Raw genomic sequence first — 19,095 nt, forward strand, 5'->3', positions numbered from 1 at the left:
AACACTCAAAACCCAAATAAATAGTGTTCCAACCAATCACCGACAGGGGTGGGTGTTGTGAGGTTTTCGCGTGCAGCTGTCATAGGCAGCCGTGCACGAGCGCAAAACCTCACAACACCCACCCCTGTCGGTGATTAGTTGGAACACTATTTATTTTGGTTTTGAGTGTTGGTGAAACCAACTGTTTTTGGGCCTGAAATCGCTGATACAACCTTTAAACCAATCATTTGACATTGAGAAAATGCATAAAAAACCATTATAAACAGGAATTAATTCCTGTCAGTGATTTTAGTGTTCCTAACTGATACTATCACACTCAAAACATTGAAAACAATTCTACCTGACATCTAAAAAATTAGTGGGCTACTCACACTGCCTGACATCAAGTGATTTAGAGTCTGAAATACAACATGAGCTAATGTGATGGGCTAGATTTAGCTCATACACATATAATATGATACATGGCAACAGAAAGGCCAGTGGTATTATAATCTCATTGAATGTATGATAGAGATAGAGCAGGCTGTAATTATGATGCCTAATACTCGGTTGTTATCCAGACCAGTTGATTAATCTGTTACGCATTAACTGGATGTAGTTCAAGGGTGAAGAACAGAGATGAGGCTGCTAAACATCTTGCCATGTGTGTGTTAGGGTGTATATTGTTTTTTAGTACTTTTAATGACAACAATTGATGGTGAATTCATAGAGCTCAGATCCTGAATAATGACATAGTGGTACATTGTACTGGAGACATAAGACAGAATGCACAAAGAAACAACATTGCAGCATTTGCTTTTATGTGTCTTTATTCATAATAATTTCATGAAATGTTCTGCATTAAAACAAATAAAAGGTACATAAACATATACATATCACAAAACAAGGCACTTTAAAAGGCGCTTTAAAAAACCAACATCATGAAATCTCACATTACACAGATGTGGATATACGACCTAGAAAAATTAACCATATTTCCATCTTCTAATGTGTAATTAAAGACATGGAGCATCCAATTTAGCACATCTGCATCTTACATTTCTCCCTGTCTGTATGTGAAACTGATCTGACTTATGATCATTCAATATGTTTATCTTAGAGAACTGTAAAAAAGAAGACATATTTAAATGTGAATAACAACAAATGTTAACCCTTTATTTTAGTGTCCTTTTTACACGTTACATGTAGCTACTTACCATAGTAATAATAGTAAATTATGTAAGGGATAATGTCCATCCAGCCGGTTGTTCTCTCTCTAGTAGGCATATAGCGCTGTCTGTTATCTGTTTTGAACGGTTGTTATCTGGAAATAATTCACTGCTGGATGGCGCTATTGACCAATCAGAATCATTCCACAAAGCCATGAGCATAATTATATGCAACTAACCCTCAACCAAATCATAATCCTACCCTAACCCTATAGTAAGTAGCCTACATGTAGTTAATTAATATACCTCAGTACTTAAATGTATAATTACACTGTAACAATGACACCTTAAAACGAACCGTAACCCAACAAATTTCTGATGTTCTAAAATGTGGCAACCACAATGAGGATTTAAATTAAATTGGCAAAAAAAAAAAAAAAAAAAATTTTTATATATATATATATACACACACACAAACCCAGTAAGAGATTTATAAATGTGGTAGTGAACTAAAACAAAATGTTTTCATTATGTTCTTTGCACAGTAAACATATTTTGCATCTGGGTCAGAGTCCTAGGTCAGAAAATACAGGCATTCATACCTTTTCTTCAGCTGTAAATCATTGTTGCTTGTGATAAAACCAAAAAACAAACAAACAACAACAACAACAAAAAAAACCTAGTTATTGCCATGCATAACACTACAATACAAATACAAAGAGCTCTTGGCGCCCATTGTTTCCTGGTGTCATTATCTACCATTACACCTCGTCAAGTGATTAAACCATGTTTTCTGTGCGTCTGTAGGACAAACCCATCAGAAACAGCCATCAGTCACTAATATCATATCAGATAGTTCCACAGCACTGTTTAAAGATCAGCCTTACTCCCCCAAAAGACAGAGTCAGAAATGAGCGTAGAGTGCGAGAGAGAATAGAAGTGTGTGTGTGTGTGTGTGTGTGTGTGAGAGAGAGAGAGAGAGAGAGAGAGAGAGAGAGAGAGAGAGTGAGAGAGTGTAAGAGATAGAGAAAGCAAAGCAAAGCAAAGCAAAATACACTCACAGGAAAAACAGGAGGCGAAGAGGGAAGAGAGCAGAAGGCGAAGGATAAATTTTTGCCTTAACCTGTGAGCGCTGTCGTGCTGTTCCACTTGTCGTGCCCAGACCGTCTGACTGCTCTGCTCCTCACACAGCTCCACAGAGGCAGACAGTGGGCATGTAGTCAACGCGGTCGCGTCCTAGCCCTGGTAGATGTGTTCCCCAAGTGCCGCCTGATAAGAGCGGCTCAGAGCACCAACTAATTCACCATGAAACTGTCGCCAAAGCCTGACTGATTGATCACTGCTGAAGGAGAAAAAGAAGAAACAGTTGGAAAGGAACTGATCCCCAAGAGATATGGCAAGGCGTGCCAGTTTCCCTCCAGCAGCTCAGGAAAAGAGAGCGAGAGAGAGAGAGAGTCTGCAATCCCTCTGATTCTCCACACGATGGCTGCTGGCGGAGAGCAGCTCCGCTGGTTAAGAGCGACGCAGCTGTGTCTCTCGCTCTCTCTCACTTGCGGCTTCCAGACAGCACTGGGATCGATTTAGGTCAGCTTGTCTGGGGCAGTGCTCTCCCCTGATTCACCCGCTAAAAGCGAGACTCCGGGAATCTATTATCCAGTTACAGGATGATCGCATATGTCCCTGAACAGGATAGGTCCGGCATGGGAGAGGCCTGTGGTCAAAGCCTTAAATTGGAATCAAGTCCATCACGACAATCCAGTGCCAAGCAGACCAAAGAAGATGCTTTCATTCCTTCAAGGAAGCGTGTACCTCTGGGATCGGATGCAAGCATGCAAACTCTTTGGGGAAATGCTGTACTCCTCATGGAAACCCAATGTATAGATCCAAGCTTTTTCAAAAATCTGCCTCCAAACTTCACAGACACGGTCACGTTCTCCGAAGAAAGCCTTCCAAGCAAGATGCTTGGAGAAGGAATAGTTTGGGAGAGACAAGACAAGAGAGCTGTCTCACTCCCTCCCTCCTTAAAACAGAAGCGAGTGCAGTGTGTGTGTAGGGTTGAAAATGTGTGTGTGCCTTGGCTGCCGCAGTGCGTCTGAGGGGAGAGAGGAGGGAAACTCGAGCAGTCCGAATCTGCCCAGAGACGCCCGTGCAAACTGGAGATACAAAAGCCAAATGATCGGAGGTCAGCTGACACATCTGCCATCGCTCAGCATCCTACCCAGATCAGGACTGCCAGCATGGAGGTGAGGAGAGAGAGCAACACAGAGAATCAAAGCACAGGGAATCCCTCACCAATGCATTTGACTGCCAGGTCCTGATGCTCTAAAATGATGTGGGCTTCTGGGAGAGGGCTCAGATCTTGGGGGCTTAGTCTCTTACTTGAATATGAGATGCCGCTTAGAGTGGAATATTCATTGGCGAGTCATAATACTTAATGTAATTATTGGTAAGGGGGAGATGTCATAGTGAAATAACTACACTGTACAAATATGAAAAGAAATTTGCACATTTTAGGGGGGGTGGGGTGGATGAAAAGTCAGCTGGGTGAAGCCCTCTAAAATAGAGTCTAGTAAGGACACTATGGACTATAAACTACTGACTGGTCACTGATTCCTCTCACAACACTACCTTTAACAGTTTTTAGTCTGGTCTATAAAACAGAGAGGAACCTTTTTTTATTACACAGTGATTTTCTATTGCGAAACAAACCATAAGGCATCTTCTTTCAACACAATGCTCAAAAACCCATGCATGAACGTCCACAGCCTAAATCTCACAGTGACAAGATTTTCTTAAACCCACACACTTTTGTAAGGTCAAGACCAATGCTGTGAAGGAGACCAAGAACACAAGAGCTCATCGTACGTGTTGAATGGGGAAAAAAATGGTGGTTTGGTAATTGCTCTGTGCTCTAAGTTCACTTCAGAGGAGTACGCCTACACTGTGCTCAGGTGAAGGTGTTAATACACCATATGTCACTGTAATTGACCAAAAAACCTGCCTTGTCTGGCCAACACCACCTGCTCAACACCACTCTTTTTCATCCTGAATGTTTTTTTTCTTTCTATCATTGCTCTGAAAATTGTAAATAACATTGAAAATTGCTTACATATTGTTTGTGTAAATATGAGCAGTGTAAAGTGAATTTTGCCCAAATAAATATTTTATAGATCATGCTTTTAAGGCAATTTTTGCACTTTCACAAAAATTCCAGCTTGATATTCAGCTAAATTTTTATTTCATAACAATATATTGTATGTATTTTAAATAAATGGGAATTAACTAGAGATGATTATCCAATGTGTTTCTTGTATCAGATATAAACCCAGGCAGCAACATAGTGTCAGCCCAGATCCGGCCCACATCTGGTACATGTGGATTCCACGCGACCCAGATGTGGGCCGGATCTGGGCCGACACTATGCTGCTGTCTGGGAAGCATAATATATTGTTTGTTTATATTGGTTGCCTTGGTTGTTTTTAAATGTGCTTTATAAATCAAATTTGCATTGTATTGTATTATATTAGGCATATTATTAAGACAACATTTTTCGGTCTGAGCGGATATTACAGAGGCATTAAAAACAGCTTTAGCACTAACAGAACTATACTAAGAATCATGTCAGCAATGAATCTCTGGACACTGACAATAAGCATTAAGTTTTGGAAAAAAAAATCCCTGTACCTGTGGTGGAATGATCTTCCCAGCCCTTTCTGAACAGCCGAGTCTCTTAATTTGTATGCTTCTTTAGATAAAGGCATCTGCTGAATTTTTAAATGTACTTTCTTACAGAAGTCACAAGCATTAACTATCCTCATAATTGGTTGTGTTAAAGGCATATTCCAACTGTTATTGATCATGATCATGATCACATAAAGAAGAAAGTGACACATAGATGAAACATCAGTGACATTAATTTCACTTCAGAATTTCATTTCTGCTTTTGAATGAATGACAAAAACATCTGCCCTGATTTCCAAACACAAGAACAAAACATGACAATGCTGTTTTTTGCATACACATTTCCTTAACATTCATGTTAAATACACAGGCAAATCAAGGAGGTAAAATGAGAGCAGATGAGCCCTCTCTGCTCAATGCCCTGCTTCTCTTTCTTGCACACACATTAACACACTTTTCTTTAACCCTTATCTTTAATCTCCATTTCAGTTTTTCCCTTGTGGTCAGGTGTGAAGAGCTTGACGTTTGCCTGTAATTGGTGTTGAGTCACTTTGTCATTTCAGTGGAAAATGTGTCAATTTTCATTCAAACATGAATTTTTTTGCAGTTTTATTCCACAATAGATTGCTCTTATTTGGTCATATTTTGTTGTTGCTGTTGTTGTTGTTTTACAATGCTTTCTTATTCTATGTTAATATGTGGTGAGGGCCTGCAGTGAATTCACGTGCCTTTCACATTTGTGTCTCATCAGATGGTCGCATTGACTAGGACTACATCCTCACACATTTCACAGTCCGGTAGTGGAAACAAAATTATTGAATTTCAGCATTTTATCTCTTCTTTTCATTGCAGGTGTCAACATCAAGTGTACTTTATCAGGTGCGTCTCTAACCTGTGTTACCCTGCTCTCGCTATGCTTATATGCACATGTCTGTGAGCTCAAAACAAGAGCTTCCACTGCATGTCTGGATGCCTGCCACCTACTTTTGTCACACACTTTTAAAGCTGTGGGACAGTGAGTTGTGGTATGTATGGACATGAACCTCAGGGGAATCCACTGTTCTGCAGCCAAACATCTCTCCAAAGGGTTTAGAACCAAGGCAGTGTGTGTGTGTTTGCGATTCACACATGTCAGAGGATTTTAGCTACATGACTAAAATAACAAACTCTGTGACTTTCCATTAACAGGTAATAGGGATTTTTTACTATTACAACTTTAAAGATTTTATATATTGTAACTGAGTAAAAATGGCATTATGAATATTTAAATGAGACTGCTTTCTGAAAAAAAAAAAAAAAAAAAAAAAAAAAAATATATATATATATATATATATATATATATATATATATATATATATATATATATATATATATATATATATATAAATAATTTAAATAAACATCTAATCTACTGTAACTTTTCTTCACATATCTCTGTCTTTCATACTTACATCCAACCCTGGCACCAACAGATGTTAACACTGCCCTTGCTGAACTTTCAAAATCAAAGTTTGAAAACAAAAGTCTTGTCAATAGGCATGCTAGGAGCTGTGTCTAGAAATGATTAACTCAGCATTATCAGACAGGTGCTCAGTTGAAAAGATAAGATGTATCTGAAGCAGCTGTTCAAATATACATTGCATGATACGATGATCAATATCTTCATTATAGCACAGCAGATGTGCGGCATCTTGTCAGTGAATGACACAGATTTATGTACATGTGTGCCTTATACACAAGGCGTCTGTGACAGTTCACAAAAAAAATATGGATCCTCTGCGTATGACTCAACATGTGTCATCTCAGAGCAGATCAATTATTCATCAGTAATCATAGTGTTGGCTGTGCATTGCAGAACTGTAGAATGGGAAATAATGTAACATTAGTGGAGCATCTAAAACAGCATTTTTCTAATTATTGTATAATTATTCATGCAGCTTTTATTACCTCAACTCTGGGACCTGAGGTCCACTTTCCTGGAAAATCTAGGTCCAACTTTGATCAAACTCATCGGCCTATAACTTTCTAGTAATCCTGAAGACTTTGATTAGATGTTGAGATGTGTTTGATTAGGGTTGGTGCAAAACTCTACAGGAAAGTGAACCTTGAGGGCCTGAGTTGAGAACCCCTGTTGTAGAAAAGGAATATTTGTAAATGTATTACTATATTTATTTGTTGTGCCTTAGGACTAAAACACTGGTAGCCTAATGGTTTTTACCAGAATAGTTACATCACAGAAAAATATGAAAACAATATGAGATCAATTTTGGCAATACATATACAAATTGAACTAAATTGTATAACATTTATTGTGTATGTAAGCTAAACGCACATAATATGAGCATTTGTTGTGATAGGCTAAAAAATAAATAAAAAATAAATAGAAGAAAATTGAGTCTCAATAGTTCTCAGCCCAGTCACAGAGCATACAGTAAAAGTAGCTGATTAGAGGACATGCCAGTGTCCAAGCAATAATACTGCCAATAAATCGGATAGTAGACTATACTTATAATTTTGTTGTGTGTTATAGACACCCTGCACCTGCAGTTTGGCGCTTTGCAAGTTTACAGTCGCGAGCTGTACAGCTGCGTCACGCACCAACACAAGCCATAAAGTAATATGCAATACACTCCCCCTCCCGTATAAAGATAACACGTTTTACTGTCGTTATTTACAGATATCCATGATGCGTTTATTTATATGTGTGCTTTATAGACTACTTTAATTAAAGATGAAGTTTTTAAAACCTGCAGAGCCGATTTGTGTGTGTGTGTGTGTGTGTGTGTGTGTGGGGGGGGGGGGGGGGGGGGGGGGGGGGGGGGCTGTTTTACACCGAGACAAATGAAACACGCAAAAGACAGATTCAACTGTCAGATATAACAGTCGTTTTATTCCTAAAAATAAGCAATAAGCAATAACGCATTATGCAATTGTATGTCATGTATGAGAGAAAGGTTTATTGGATTAATGTGGATCCAACTGTGTTCTGATAATACGTATCGGTTTGATTTCTCCTGAGGGGGTTTGAACAATTCATATTCACAATTCATATTAGCAATTCATGACCCATGACACAAACCACAATGAAGGGCTCAAAGCTACTTTTTTTGCTGATTTATCCTTAAGTGAAATGCGTGAATTTTTTTTATTTATTTTTGATCTCGTGCTTGAGCCTATGTTTTTGGTAAACAATAACAATTAAGGATGTAAAACAAACCGTTGTGACATATCTCGGATGGTCGTTATGTAATTATTTAACAAATATACATTATATTGCATTAAAAGCAAACGAAACGCGTCCCTTGGCTCCACTCTGCCATCTAGCGTCACTCCAATTCAGTGTTTCTTCAACGGTAGATCTGGATTAGTACTAGATTAGGTAGATTCGTGGTAAATAACAAATCGTGTATGTAGACCTCTAGCCCTAATCATGAACATGTACCAGTCTCACTATCTCCGTGACGCACCACTGAACACTGGCGCATGGGCAGGAAGGGGTCCGAATGGAAGGGTGGCATTCGGTGTAAACTCGTTCTCTTGACGAGACGTTGAGAGTGTTGCTCAGCCTGAACTGCGAAAATGAACACTGCTGCTGCTGTGTTTTGTTTAGGGGGTTAGGGGCGTGCGTTCTGTGACAATGGACCGCCCGGCTTTTCAGCGGCTCCACCCTCTTCCGATTCAGCCAGAACATTAATGCGCATAGACTCGAGACTGGACTCAGTTACACTGGAAGCTGTGTGTCTGCCACTGTACAGCCCAACACAACCATGAGCTTGAGAAAGCCTGACTTGGTGGCAGATATTGATGAATACACAGAAAGCTTTCATTTATTTAATCATTTTTATCATATTTTATCATTTTTTATCATTCAATTTTATCATACTATATTAATTTATCTTTTATTTATGTAATGGCTATTTATATTGTTTTGTTTCTTTAAATGTAAGTGCTTGTCAAAATACAGTCTGATATAAAACATATCCAGCTTTCATTTTCAACTCAAAGCAGTATGTGTCTGTATTTATATGCATTCAAAGATCACACCTCCCTTGTCTACAAGCAAAAACGAAAAAAAAAAAAAAAATAACAATCGTGTACCTTTAAAACTAACTTTGTCGTGTATACTGGAATGAGGTCAGACCCAAAGCTCCTCATTGCACGCGCTGATTATTATTAGATTCCTTTTTCAGCCAATGAAAAGAGAGTGGGCGTGTTTTGGCGCAAGGAAAGGCTAGAAACAGCCTATGATTGGTTGGCCGCTGTCGCTATTATACCATTGGAAACGGATAAAGCTGTATGAGGCAGAATCGAAGTCTGTTGAAACTTACAGACTGCTTTTAAGAGATGGACCCTTGTGCTAGCATTACATGGTTTCCCCGCATGGTTTAACGGGGGAAGGATATGCAGAAGGAGTCAGATATCTTCCGAAACTTGAACAGAGCTTTTGCTGCATTGCAGCGCATACCATAACACTGAGCTTTCGCATAGCTGCGCTCATATACAAACTTTCAACTGCTCATCGACTGTTATACAACATTATCAATGGATGCACGGACACTGTGGAAATCGGAAACTGTATCAGCTCATTGAACTATATGATAAAGCCCCGAAACAAAACTTTAGACACACAAAGCCACTGCACTAAGCACGATAGAAAGAGTGTGGTGCACCAGCCGCCTCGGCTCTCCTCAGGACTATTCTCAGACTGAGTTTTCTTTAGCGACACGTTGGACTTGAGAGTTCACGCGCTCTCTCTCAGACTGTAGCAATGGTCCAGAAAACAAGCAGCACGGAGAACCCCGATGCGCTGTTTGCTGGGGACTCCTCCGATTCCGGCGCGCTGGATCTGGACATGGCTTCCTCACCGACCCCTGGTTTCTCGGCATCCGGGGGTGACAAGCTTGACCCCGGCTGGTGCAAAACCCCCAGCGGTCACATCAAGAGACCAATGAACGCGTTCATGGTGTGGTCGCAAATCGAAAGGCGCAAGATAATGGAGCAGTCGCCGGACATGCACAACGCGGAGATCTCAAAGAGACTTGGCAAGCGCTGGAAGCTCCTGAAAGACAGCGACAAGATTCCCTTCATCCGAGAGGCGGAGCGGCTCAGACTCAAGCACATGGCAGACTACCCAGACTACAAGTACCGACCGAGAAAAAAGGTGAAGTCAGGCGGCCCCAAACCGAGCGAGAAGGGAGAAAAGATCAGCGGGAGCAGCAGCACGAGTGCCGGATCGAAACCGTCCTCAAAAAAAAGTGGGAGCCCCAGATCAACCAGCAAGCCGCACAAAATAGTTTTGGGTAGTGCGAAGGCTGCGTTTCCCGAACAGGGACCCGCGGATCACCACTCTCTTTACAAATCCAAGTCGGCGTCAGCTTCCAAGCAAATTCCTGACAAGAAGGCAAAGCGGGTTTATATTTTTGGAGGCAGCAGCGGCATAAGCCCGTCTTCAGCAGCTGTGCCCGCCAGTCCGACCCTGAGCAGCTCCGCCGAGTCCAGCGACCCGCTGAGCCTGTACGAGGACGGCGCGACGAGCGGCAAGGAGGGCGCTGATTCCCCCAGCAGCTCGTCCTCGGACCGCCACAGGTACACCAGCATGCGAGCGTCTTCACCCACTCCGTCCGCGTCACACTCGTCCTCCTCATCCCAGTTCTCCTCTTCTTCCGACGAGGAACTCGACGACGACATGCTGGACATTAACCCGAGTCCGGGTTTTGACAGCATGTCCATGGGAAGCATCGGCTCCTCGGTGCTGGACAGAGACTTTGACATGCATTTTGAATCCGGGGCTTCTCATTTCGAGTTCCCCGACTACTGCACCCCTGAGGTGAGCGAAATGATTTCAGGGGACTGGTTGGAGTCGACCATTTCTAACTTGGTGTTCACGGCTCACGTTTTGAACTAGAGAAAGTTGAGGAAATACTTCTGAGGAAGAACACTGAACAAAGGGGATAGCAGACAAGTGTGTTTGTAAAATAAGCCACCATGTGAGGGGTCCCGCGCGTGAGACAACGGCAAAGCGCTGAAAAACAAAAGCCACGATGCTTTCGTGAAACGCTGGCAGGATGGAAAAGTGCCGCTAAACATTTTGTCGCGAGAGGGCCGAAGTAATTTCCCCGTGCTCGGCACGAGAAGACAGGAGGAAATTCACGAGGAGTGCTTGAGAAAACACGTTCTGAACTGGAAACTGATTGATTTGCACGTACATGAAGGCGGGCTTCTGTCGTCTGTTTTAATAATTTTTAAATCAAAAGAGACGTTTAAGAACTTTAATGGACTTGTGGACTTTATTGCTTATCAGAGGTAGCCTACTGAAATATACGCTGTTTTTCAGCATAGCGGATTTATTGGCAAGGTGGGTTGAGAAAAGACCTTTTTTTTTTTTTTTTTTTTTTACATTAAGAAAAGGGGGGAAAATAACGCATGTTATCTGTCATCGCTCTTGTATTGAGAATTCTGTAAGACTGTCGAACAGTTTAACTAACGTTAGGATTATTTAAATGGATAGATGGCGCTATGTTTGATTTCCTACTCGCAGGAAAAAAAAAAATCACCAGCTGTTTTCATTCTTAACTTCAGGATTCAAATACAAACTCAAATCTGTGCTGAACTTTATATACTACTCTCTACAATTCAGGACCAAAACTCTTAAGTTTCTGAAACTATTGAGAAATAGGTTTTGTCATGGCTGTTTCCTTTTCTGTGTTCTTCAGATGTCATTTTTATATGGATGTATTTATATAGGCCACTGGCCAAACAGTTCGTCATATATGTTCTTGTAAGTACACTCGCATCTGTCTGTCTCCTTCTCCGAAGAAGGGCTAGAGTTTTAACCTTTGTTTTTTTATATTTAAATGTAGACTTTTGACACTTAAAGAGAGGAAACGTTTGATTATTTTCTCAGTGTATTTTTGTACAAATATATATAAATGGGGGGTGTCATAGGTGTAAATCGCTGTTTTGGATTTCGTAATTTGAAGAGGCAAGTGGTCTCTGAATCGACCTCCTGTTTCATGTTTACAGTCTCAATCTGCAGGCGTCTTAAAGACACAAACTCCAAAACCCAGTTCAAGCCAACATGTGCTTCGTTTTTTTACATTTTCTCTGAGCGTGCCGAATTAAACAGATTGTAGCTTTAACACGAGCGATTTTCTTGGCGTTTTATATCTTGAAAAACCACTGGATGGAAAATCGTTACACATTCAAAATGGTCCATTTGAGATTCGCTACGATTATGTACTGCGTTCCTCGCTGTATTTGAATATGTAATCTTTTATACTTGTCCGATAAGTAGGCCTAGCTAATTGTTTTAGTATCTTAAGGCATGGTGAATAGATTTGTATTTCCGATTCAGGTTTATAGCTGTTGTGTTAAAAAAAGCAAAAAAAAAAAAAAAAAAAAAGCAAAAAAAATAAAATTAAAAAAAATCTTTGTACAGCTGTATCATAGGCAAAAAAGATTGTGTGTTTATGTATGTTTTTTGCGCTTTATCTCGACAGGCACTAGAATGGCTATCTTTAAACATTTTTGCTTAGCTACTTCATTTCAAGATGGTTGTTAAGGATTTTTATATATACATGGGAAATATATTAACTTTATTTTCATCCATTCTGTGCAATATGCTGTGTAGAAATCTTGTTTTGTCTTATCATGCCATAAATCTCATGCCAGCTTATTGTGTCAAGTCACTGCCTGACAGACTGTTCATAAACTCCTGTACAGAACTTTTTTCATAAAGGAAATAAACTCAGCTGGAACTGAACCCTAAACACTGCTCCGTTGACTCACTTCCTGATTTGCATAAGTGGGCGTGTCACCTTTGATCCCGATGAACCGTCTGCCTTGTCTGTTTGGACTTGCAAAGCACATATTACTTCCCTCAACGATTTTTTAACGCTCACATAACAGCAGCTGTACAGCTTGTACAGCTGCTGTTATGTGAGCGTTAAAAAATCATGCATGTTGCTTATACTGTAAGTGGCTCTTATAGCCTATCTGAGCAAGTTTACAAATGTCTGCGAGTCAATGCACAAGACTTAGGCTATGCCTCAGTGACAGTAATTTTAATGTGCATGTGCCAGGCTACTCAAGTACAGATGCTCCTTGATTATGAATTTACACTGAAAGGTGATCCATGTGGCTTCATGCACTCAGTGACTCGGCTGTCTAGCTAGCAGACTGCATCTCCCCTCCCCCTCCTCCAGACAGTCTGGGCTTCTAGAGAGGGGGATGGGCTGCTATCGGCCCTCCACCACCAAACACAACCTTCATCGTTTATTGCCCTGATATTTCTCCTGTATTCTGTGAGATTGCCATAAAACATGCGCACAATGTAATATATGGGACTACATTTAAGAATACATAAACAAAACGCATGCCATTGGAAATAACACACATGCAAAGAGCCGTGGTAGGCTTATTATTGTACGCCCAATACAATATTCTGTATTGTACAATCTGGGCACATTCCTCTCACCGGTAGTGTGGGTGTTACCACAGCGCCCAAAGAACAACTCAGCAGGGGTTCTGGCCAGATCTGTTCTCCAGAGGGAGGGGTGTCAGACAAGAAGCAGAGAGAAACCTGCCTGTCTCTGAGGACACCAGTGAAAGAGAGCTTAGATATTACATTGTAAGTACTCTCAGTGCAGTTTGGTGGGGGTGCAGTCACTGTCTTGTTGGCAGCTCATTATATTACTGTATCCTCTATAAAAAGAAAAAGGTTTACCTTTCATAAGGGTTTTCATAGAAGAAGAAAGGCACCAGTTTTTAAATTTCATTGCCTTACAAAATGACAGAAGAGCCAGTCTCTAATGTTTATAGTATCCTTCATGATGTGTTGCCAAATATAGGCCTAAAAATATAATTTGCTGTACTAAAGTGAGAAAAGATTTGATTTCTTTTACTGATAAGTTGCTTCTGTGAATAGAAGTTAAAAAAGTACTGTAACATTATTGATGCAAGAATAGATACATTTGTACTGGTTTTCTTGATTGTGTTTCAGTCACTAACATGTAGGATAATACATTATAAGTGATCACTAATGTACATTTTGTACTATTGTCACCAACTAGCCTATAATTTGATGACAAAACAATTGCTAATTATATCATATTGAATTTAGATATTTGTTAACTTGAGACTGAACAAGATTCATTTATTGTGAACATGATTTTGTTTATACACGTTTCCTTTATGTAATGAATGTGTTTATTGTACTCATGTAAATACCATTAATAATAATAGGGAGAACAAATCCAAATGATACGAATATTGATCCAAAACTGCACTCCATAAAACACTGGACACTGTGGGACTGAAATGTTTAAATATAAAACCTCCTCCCTCTACCATTCCCATTCTTTGAAATACGGTGGATCTTTGCATTTAAAATGAAGTTCCTTTGAACTCAAACAGTTTGTTATAGTGTGATGCAGGTTTGGTGTGTGTGCTGATCTCACCTTTAATGAGATTTATTAACTAAAACATATACATAAAACATAATGTATAAAGACAGAATATTCAGGTTTTGGCAGGACAACCAAAGCACTAAGGAGAATTTGAAAGTTTAAAAAAAAATAAAACATTCACTCACAATGTGAGTGTGAGCACATACAAACTGTCGAGTGTATATGAAATAAATGCATAAATATGTTGTTTTTGTAAACAACATACAGTATCAGTTAAAAAAAAGTGCAAAAACACATCTTTTAAATATACACTATAATATTTTAACTATCTTTTAAATATACATGTTTTACATTTGGTCAGTCACACAATATCATTATTATAACTGAAAACATTTTAAATAATAATAAGCAACTTTTTTTAATGCTATTTATGTGTATCTAAGACTCGTGACTTGTGTGAAATATTTCTATTTTGTTAAAATGTTGTAAGCCATTGGTTATATTTGATCTTTTATTATTAAATTTATATTAAATATTGTTGTTATCACTCAGTATAACCAATAATTATATATTAACAGTGGTCAATTTGCTAACATTGTAAGCTTAAAAATGAATTAACAGTGGTTCTTTGAATAAAAAAAAAAAGCGCTTTGCTGTCACTGTTACACAACATTGTTGGTACTTACTATTAGATTGGCTCTGTTGTCATTGCATTTAATGATAACGTGTATCTGAAAGCACTGATGATGAGTTATGAAAATGCACATTTGAGGCTGTCAAATCTCATCTTTTTACTTTTTCTCCCATACCAAATATTAACATCACCATTATTTACAGTTCTGAAACTGCATGAATCTGTTACTGTTTCACAAGTAAAATGAATTCATTTCATTGCATTAAGTGGAAAAAAAATGGTATCTGCAACTAAATGGTATAGTATGTAAACATTTATGTTTAGGAGCCAATTTGTACTGTAAACTCTGACTCATTACTCAAAAATACTTGAGGAAACTTGCTGCATTTGCATAAAGAGAGTTTATAATATCTAAGAATTTATAACATTACTCAAATCTTATGTCATCTAAACCCAAACAAATTATATATGTTTTTATTGAACATTGATAGAGCAACAGATTTTGTGTGAATAATAAATCATAAAAGTGGTTTGTTTGTTTGTTTGTTTGTTTGTTTAAAAATCTTATAAATGTATGAAGTGGCAAGGTAGGCCTTTTACCACAGGGTAAAAGGCTCACCAGCATGGGGCAAATGGCACAAAGCATTGATACAAATGCTTTAGCTAAAATTATGTTTTTAATAATGTCTAAGTTAATTGGCTACTTGTTCAAAACAATCCCTTTGGCAAAGTTTGACCTATTTTTTGGTTTGTTTTGATAAATAAAATAATTCATTTCTTATTCATTTCATATTCATTTTTCAATAGGCTACTGTCATGTTCATTGTAAATAATACAGAAACAAAATTATGAAAAAAGTAAACGTTCTGTAAGCATTGAATGGGACCCCATAACAATTTAATAAAGCTTTACAGTTGTAACAAATAAATATGTTATTTTATTATATGAAATTATTAATATCATATTTTTAAATATGATGGTTTCATTATAAATATGGTGGACAGCCAACTTAATATATGACATCTATGTCAGCGTCTGTTTATTATCATGTTAATTATTGTGCCTTAAGCCCCGACAGCAGCACCTTTAACCCCATACCATACTTTTACATATTCTTCGGTTATTGACTGTTGCTTTAATTACCTTGAACAAAACGGAAAATCATTAACAAGACCGTTGTAGCAAAATATAGACATTATTTTAATCGAATCTCATTTGCTATTTAAATCAACACAAATAAATAAACAAACAAACAAACAAACAAACAAACAAACAAACAAACAAATAAATAAATAAATAAATAAATAAATAAATAAATAAATAAATAAATAAATAAATAAATAAATAAATAAATAAGCACAGAATCAACTTTGCGTTGCTGTCCGCGATCGCATCAAGGATCAGCCAAATGACGAGGTGGCTAATTCGATTCGTACGAATGATCTAGGCTACGCCTGACCCCGCCCATAAACCTACCCATCACTGGGGTGACAAATCTTACGAAATTAGAATTCGTACGAATTGGAGATACCGCTGCAACTTCCACGTGCATCATCAAAATCGGTTGTTAAGAAAAGTGCTGAGCTGAATTTTTTTTTGCCATAGTGGTTTACAATGCGCCTTTACCTCGGTGCGCGTTGTGGGTTTTCATGGTAAAAATGCCGTAGTCATAATAAATTGGTTTGTCGTGTTTTATTTTCTCAAAATTTGCCCAACAACTGCATGCCTTCATGTTTTTATTTTATTTATTTATTTATTTTTTATTTTTATTTAAATGCATTTAGGAATGCATCCATTACTCAAAACACCAAGCATTGATGTTTGGTTGATGTATGAAGTCAGTTAGGTGTCCTACAGGTTTATCACATGTTACACTACGTGTGTCCTTTCCCTCTAGGCTAATATTAGATTACATTTTTAATCAATTGTATTAAAAAAGACCCTGTTTCTTTCTGCTATATGGGCACCAACAAAAAATACAGTGAAATGTGCTGGTTGACATGAATTATAGCTAAATGTATTTCAATGCGTTTCTCAAAATTTAATTTATAGATAATTATTAGCTATTTAGGACACTCAGAAGTTCGAATTATATAATAATTATATAATATTTATTATGATGATAAAATATCTTAATAAAAAATAAAATATTAAAGTTTTATTTCCTTGTTAAGTAACTAATATATATATATATATATATATATATATATATATACACACATAAGTGATACATGATGACAAAATTGTTGATGTACGTCCAAAACCTGGTTGCTATGGTTACCAACTTTTTATCGAACTTATTTTATTTTACTTTTTCATAGCTATTTAGAACCCCCCCCCCCCCCCCCCCCCCCCCAAAAAAAAAAAAAAAAAAACCCACATAACCTTTTGTTTTGACTTGGAAATTATTACAAGAAATATATTCATTAGTGTGTTTAGTGCACTTTTATTTTATTTTTATTTTATAAAGTCATAACCATTCATTGTCAATTTTGAAAACAAAAACACAAAACAGATATATTTTTAGGCTACTTAAAATTATTAAAAGCCCATACACTCCAAATGGCACAAATCCTTGGAGAACATGATTGAATTGTAGAAACAAATGTGCTCCTCCGTTGCAGTTTGTATCGTGGAGAGCAAAACAATCACTTATTTACTCATTTATCGGGCACCCACGAGTAGCTATTCTACTAAGTTACTCTCTTTGTTGTTATTTAGTTGTATGTAGAGGGCGGGACTCGAACTGAAATGAACAAGGCGCGGCCAAGAACCCCTTCACACGTGTAGACAAAGGGACCCATCAACACAACCCAAATATGCATTCGAAAAGTTTTTTCCGTGCACGCGACTTCACGCCAAGACCTCGCAAAACGCTCAGGTGAGTTATTCGCATGCTCCCATCGGGGTTGTGTCGCGCTCAAATGCATTTCGTTTATGAATTTTATCTTGAAAAGTTCTCCAAGAGTTGGTGCGTCAGCTCGCAAAGTTGGACACAAAGCAAGAGGAGCTTTCCTTTGTTCAGCGGGGCGCTTTGAAGGGCGACTCTAGATGCTCAAACTATAAATGAAGATGAAATGTGAAGAAACTGGAAGGCAAAAACGAGAGGATGTATTTTGGAGAAAAAGGGTTGAGAGTTATTTTCCATTTTTGGCTCATGTGGTACTAAGGATGACGCAGGAAGACAAAGCTGTCAAAAGTTGATTGGCGAAGGAAGTTGACCGAAAATTACGCATGCAAAGTATTTCACTATTAATGTTAAATGAAAGACGAGTTTAGTTACAAGTAGAGCGATGTGCACTGATCTCTTTGATCGGAAAGATAATATAGTATTTAATCGCGAAGTAGCCTAGATATAGCCAATTATAAGCGCATGATACCTAGGCTACTGATAAATTCTGCATACTTGTGTTTTTAATGTTTCTTAAATTAAATAATTTGCCATTAATTCAATGCTATTTGGTGCCATTTGCGATCATTTTTCAGCGTGATTTTGATGCATATTAACCACGAAATGCTCAGATTGTGTGATCGAGCAACAGGTACAATGAGCAGTCGGTCTCAGTCCTTTGTTACAGAACTTAGAAAGGCACGATGGAGTTTCTTTGTTCTGCAGCTACCAAACAGAGAATATGAGGAACCTTAACGCAAATGATCTCTTTAATCTTCATTGCTTAAGTGTCTGATATTGCAACGAATGGTAAAAAGTTTGAAGTAAAAAAAAAAAGAAAAAAAAAGAAAAGAATATACAGACACAAAAGTTTCAATAACTTAAATAACATATCCATCAGTCCTGATATAGGCCTATATATATTATTCAACCTTTACCCCATACTATGTTAAAACAAAATTAGGTAGGCCTATTTAAAGACAGCTTTCCATACAGAACCGGTCATGAAAGTATTTCAGAAGTGGTTATTTGACTTTTTATTTCGAGTTTTAAATCTATTTTTTGAAATGGACATTCGCTTGTATACGTTTAATTTACACATTAACTCTGGATACCAAAAGGAGTTCACTTTTGAAAAAGTTGTAAAATCTTGCCAAAATGTGGATTTTTTTTTATTCTCCATCTTTTTCTCTTACAATCCAATGCATTAAAGAGATGTGCACGAGGTTAATTTAAAATGCACAACAGGTGTACAACAAACATACACATAATACAATAATTCATGTCAATCCAAAGTTGAAGCTAAAACGTTTTAGGAAAGTAAACATTTAAATG

At 38.0% G+C, this 19,095-nt stretch overlaps 2 protein-coding genes across 8 annotated transcripts in view; both read left to right on the forward strand.

Moving 5' to 3' along the window:
• The first annotated feature begins 7,353 nt into the window (after positions 1–7,353).
• Positions 7,354–12,684, forward strand: sox4b (SRY-box transcription factor 4b). The gene has a single exon (XM_079894100.1). It carries the CDS (start codon positions 9,598–9,600, stop codon positions 10,732–10,734), a length of 1,137 nt encoding a protein of 378 aa, XP_079750226.1. The 5' UTR covers positions 7,354–9,597; the 3' UTR covers positions 10,735–12,684.
• Positions 12,685–17,450: 4,766 nt separating this feature from the next.
• LOC307172116 (uncharacterized protein) overlaps positions 17,451–19,095 on the forward strand; it is a 150,669-nt gene continuing 149,024 nt past the window's right edge. For 4 of the 7 annotated variants that reach the window (XR_013823657.1, XR_013823658.1, XM_079894181.1 and 1 more), the window contains exon 1: positions 17,451–17,751. The gene's annotated coding sequence lies outside the window, so the exon portion shown is untranslated. The remainder of the gene's footprint in view (positions 17,752–19,095) is intronic. The other 3 variants (XR_013823659.1, XR_013823660.1, XR_013823661.1) reach the window with 3 other exon arrangements.

This window comes from Squalius cephalus (assembly GCF_949319135.1).
Source record: "Squalius cephalus genome assembly, chromosome: 15".
NCBI classification, from domain to species: Eukaryota; Metazoa; Chordata; class Actinopteri; order Cypriniformes; family Leuciscidae; genus Squalius; species Squalius cephalus.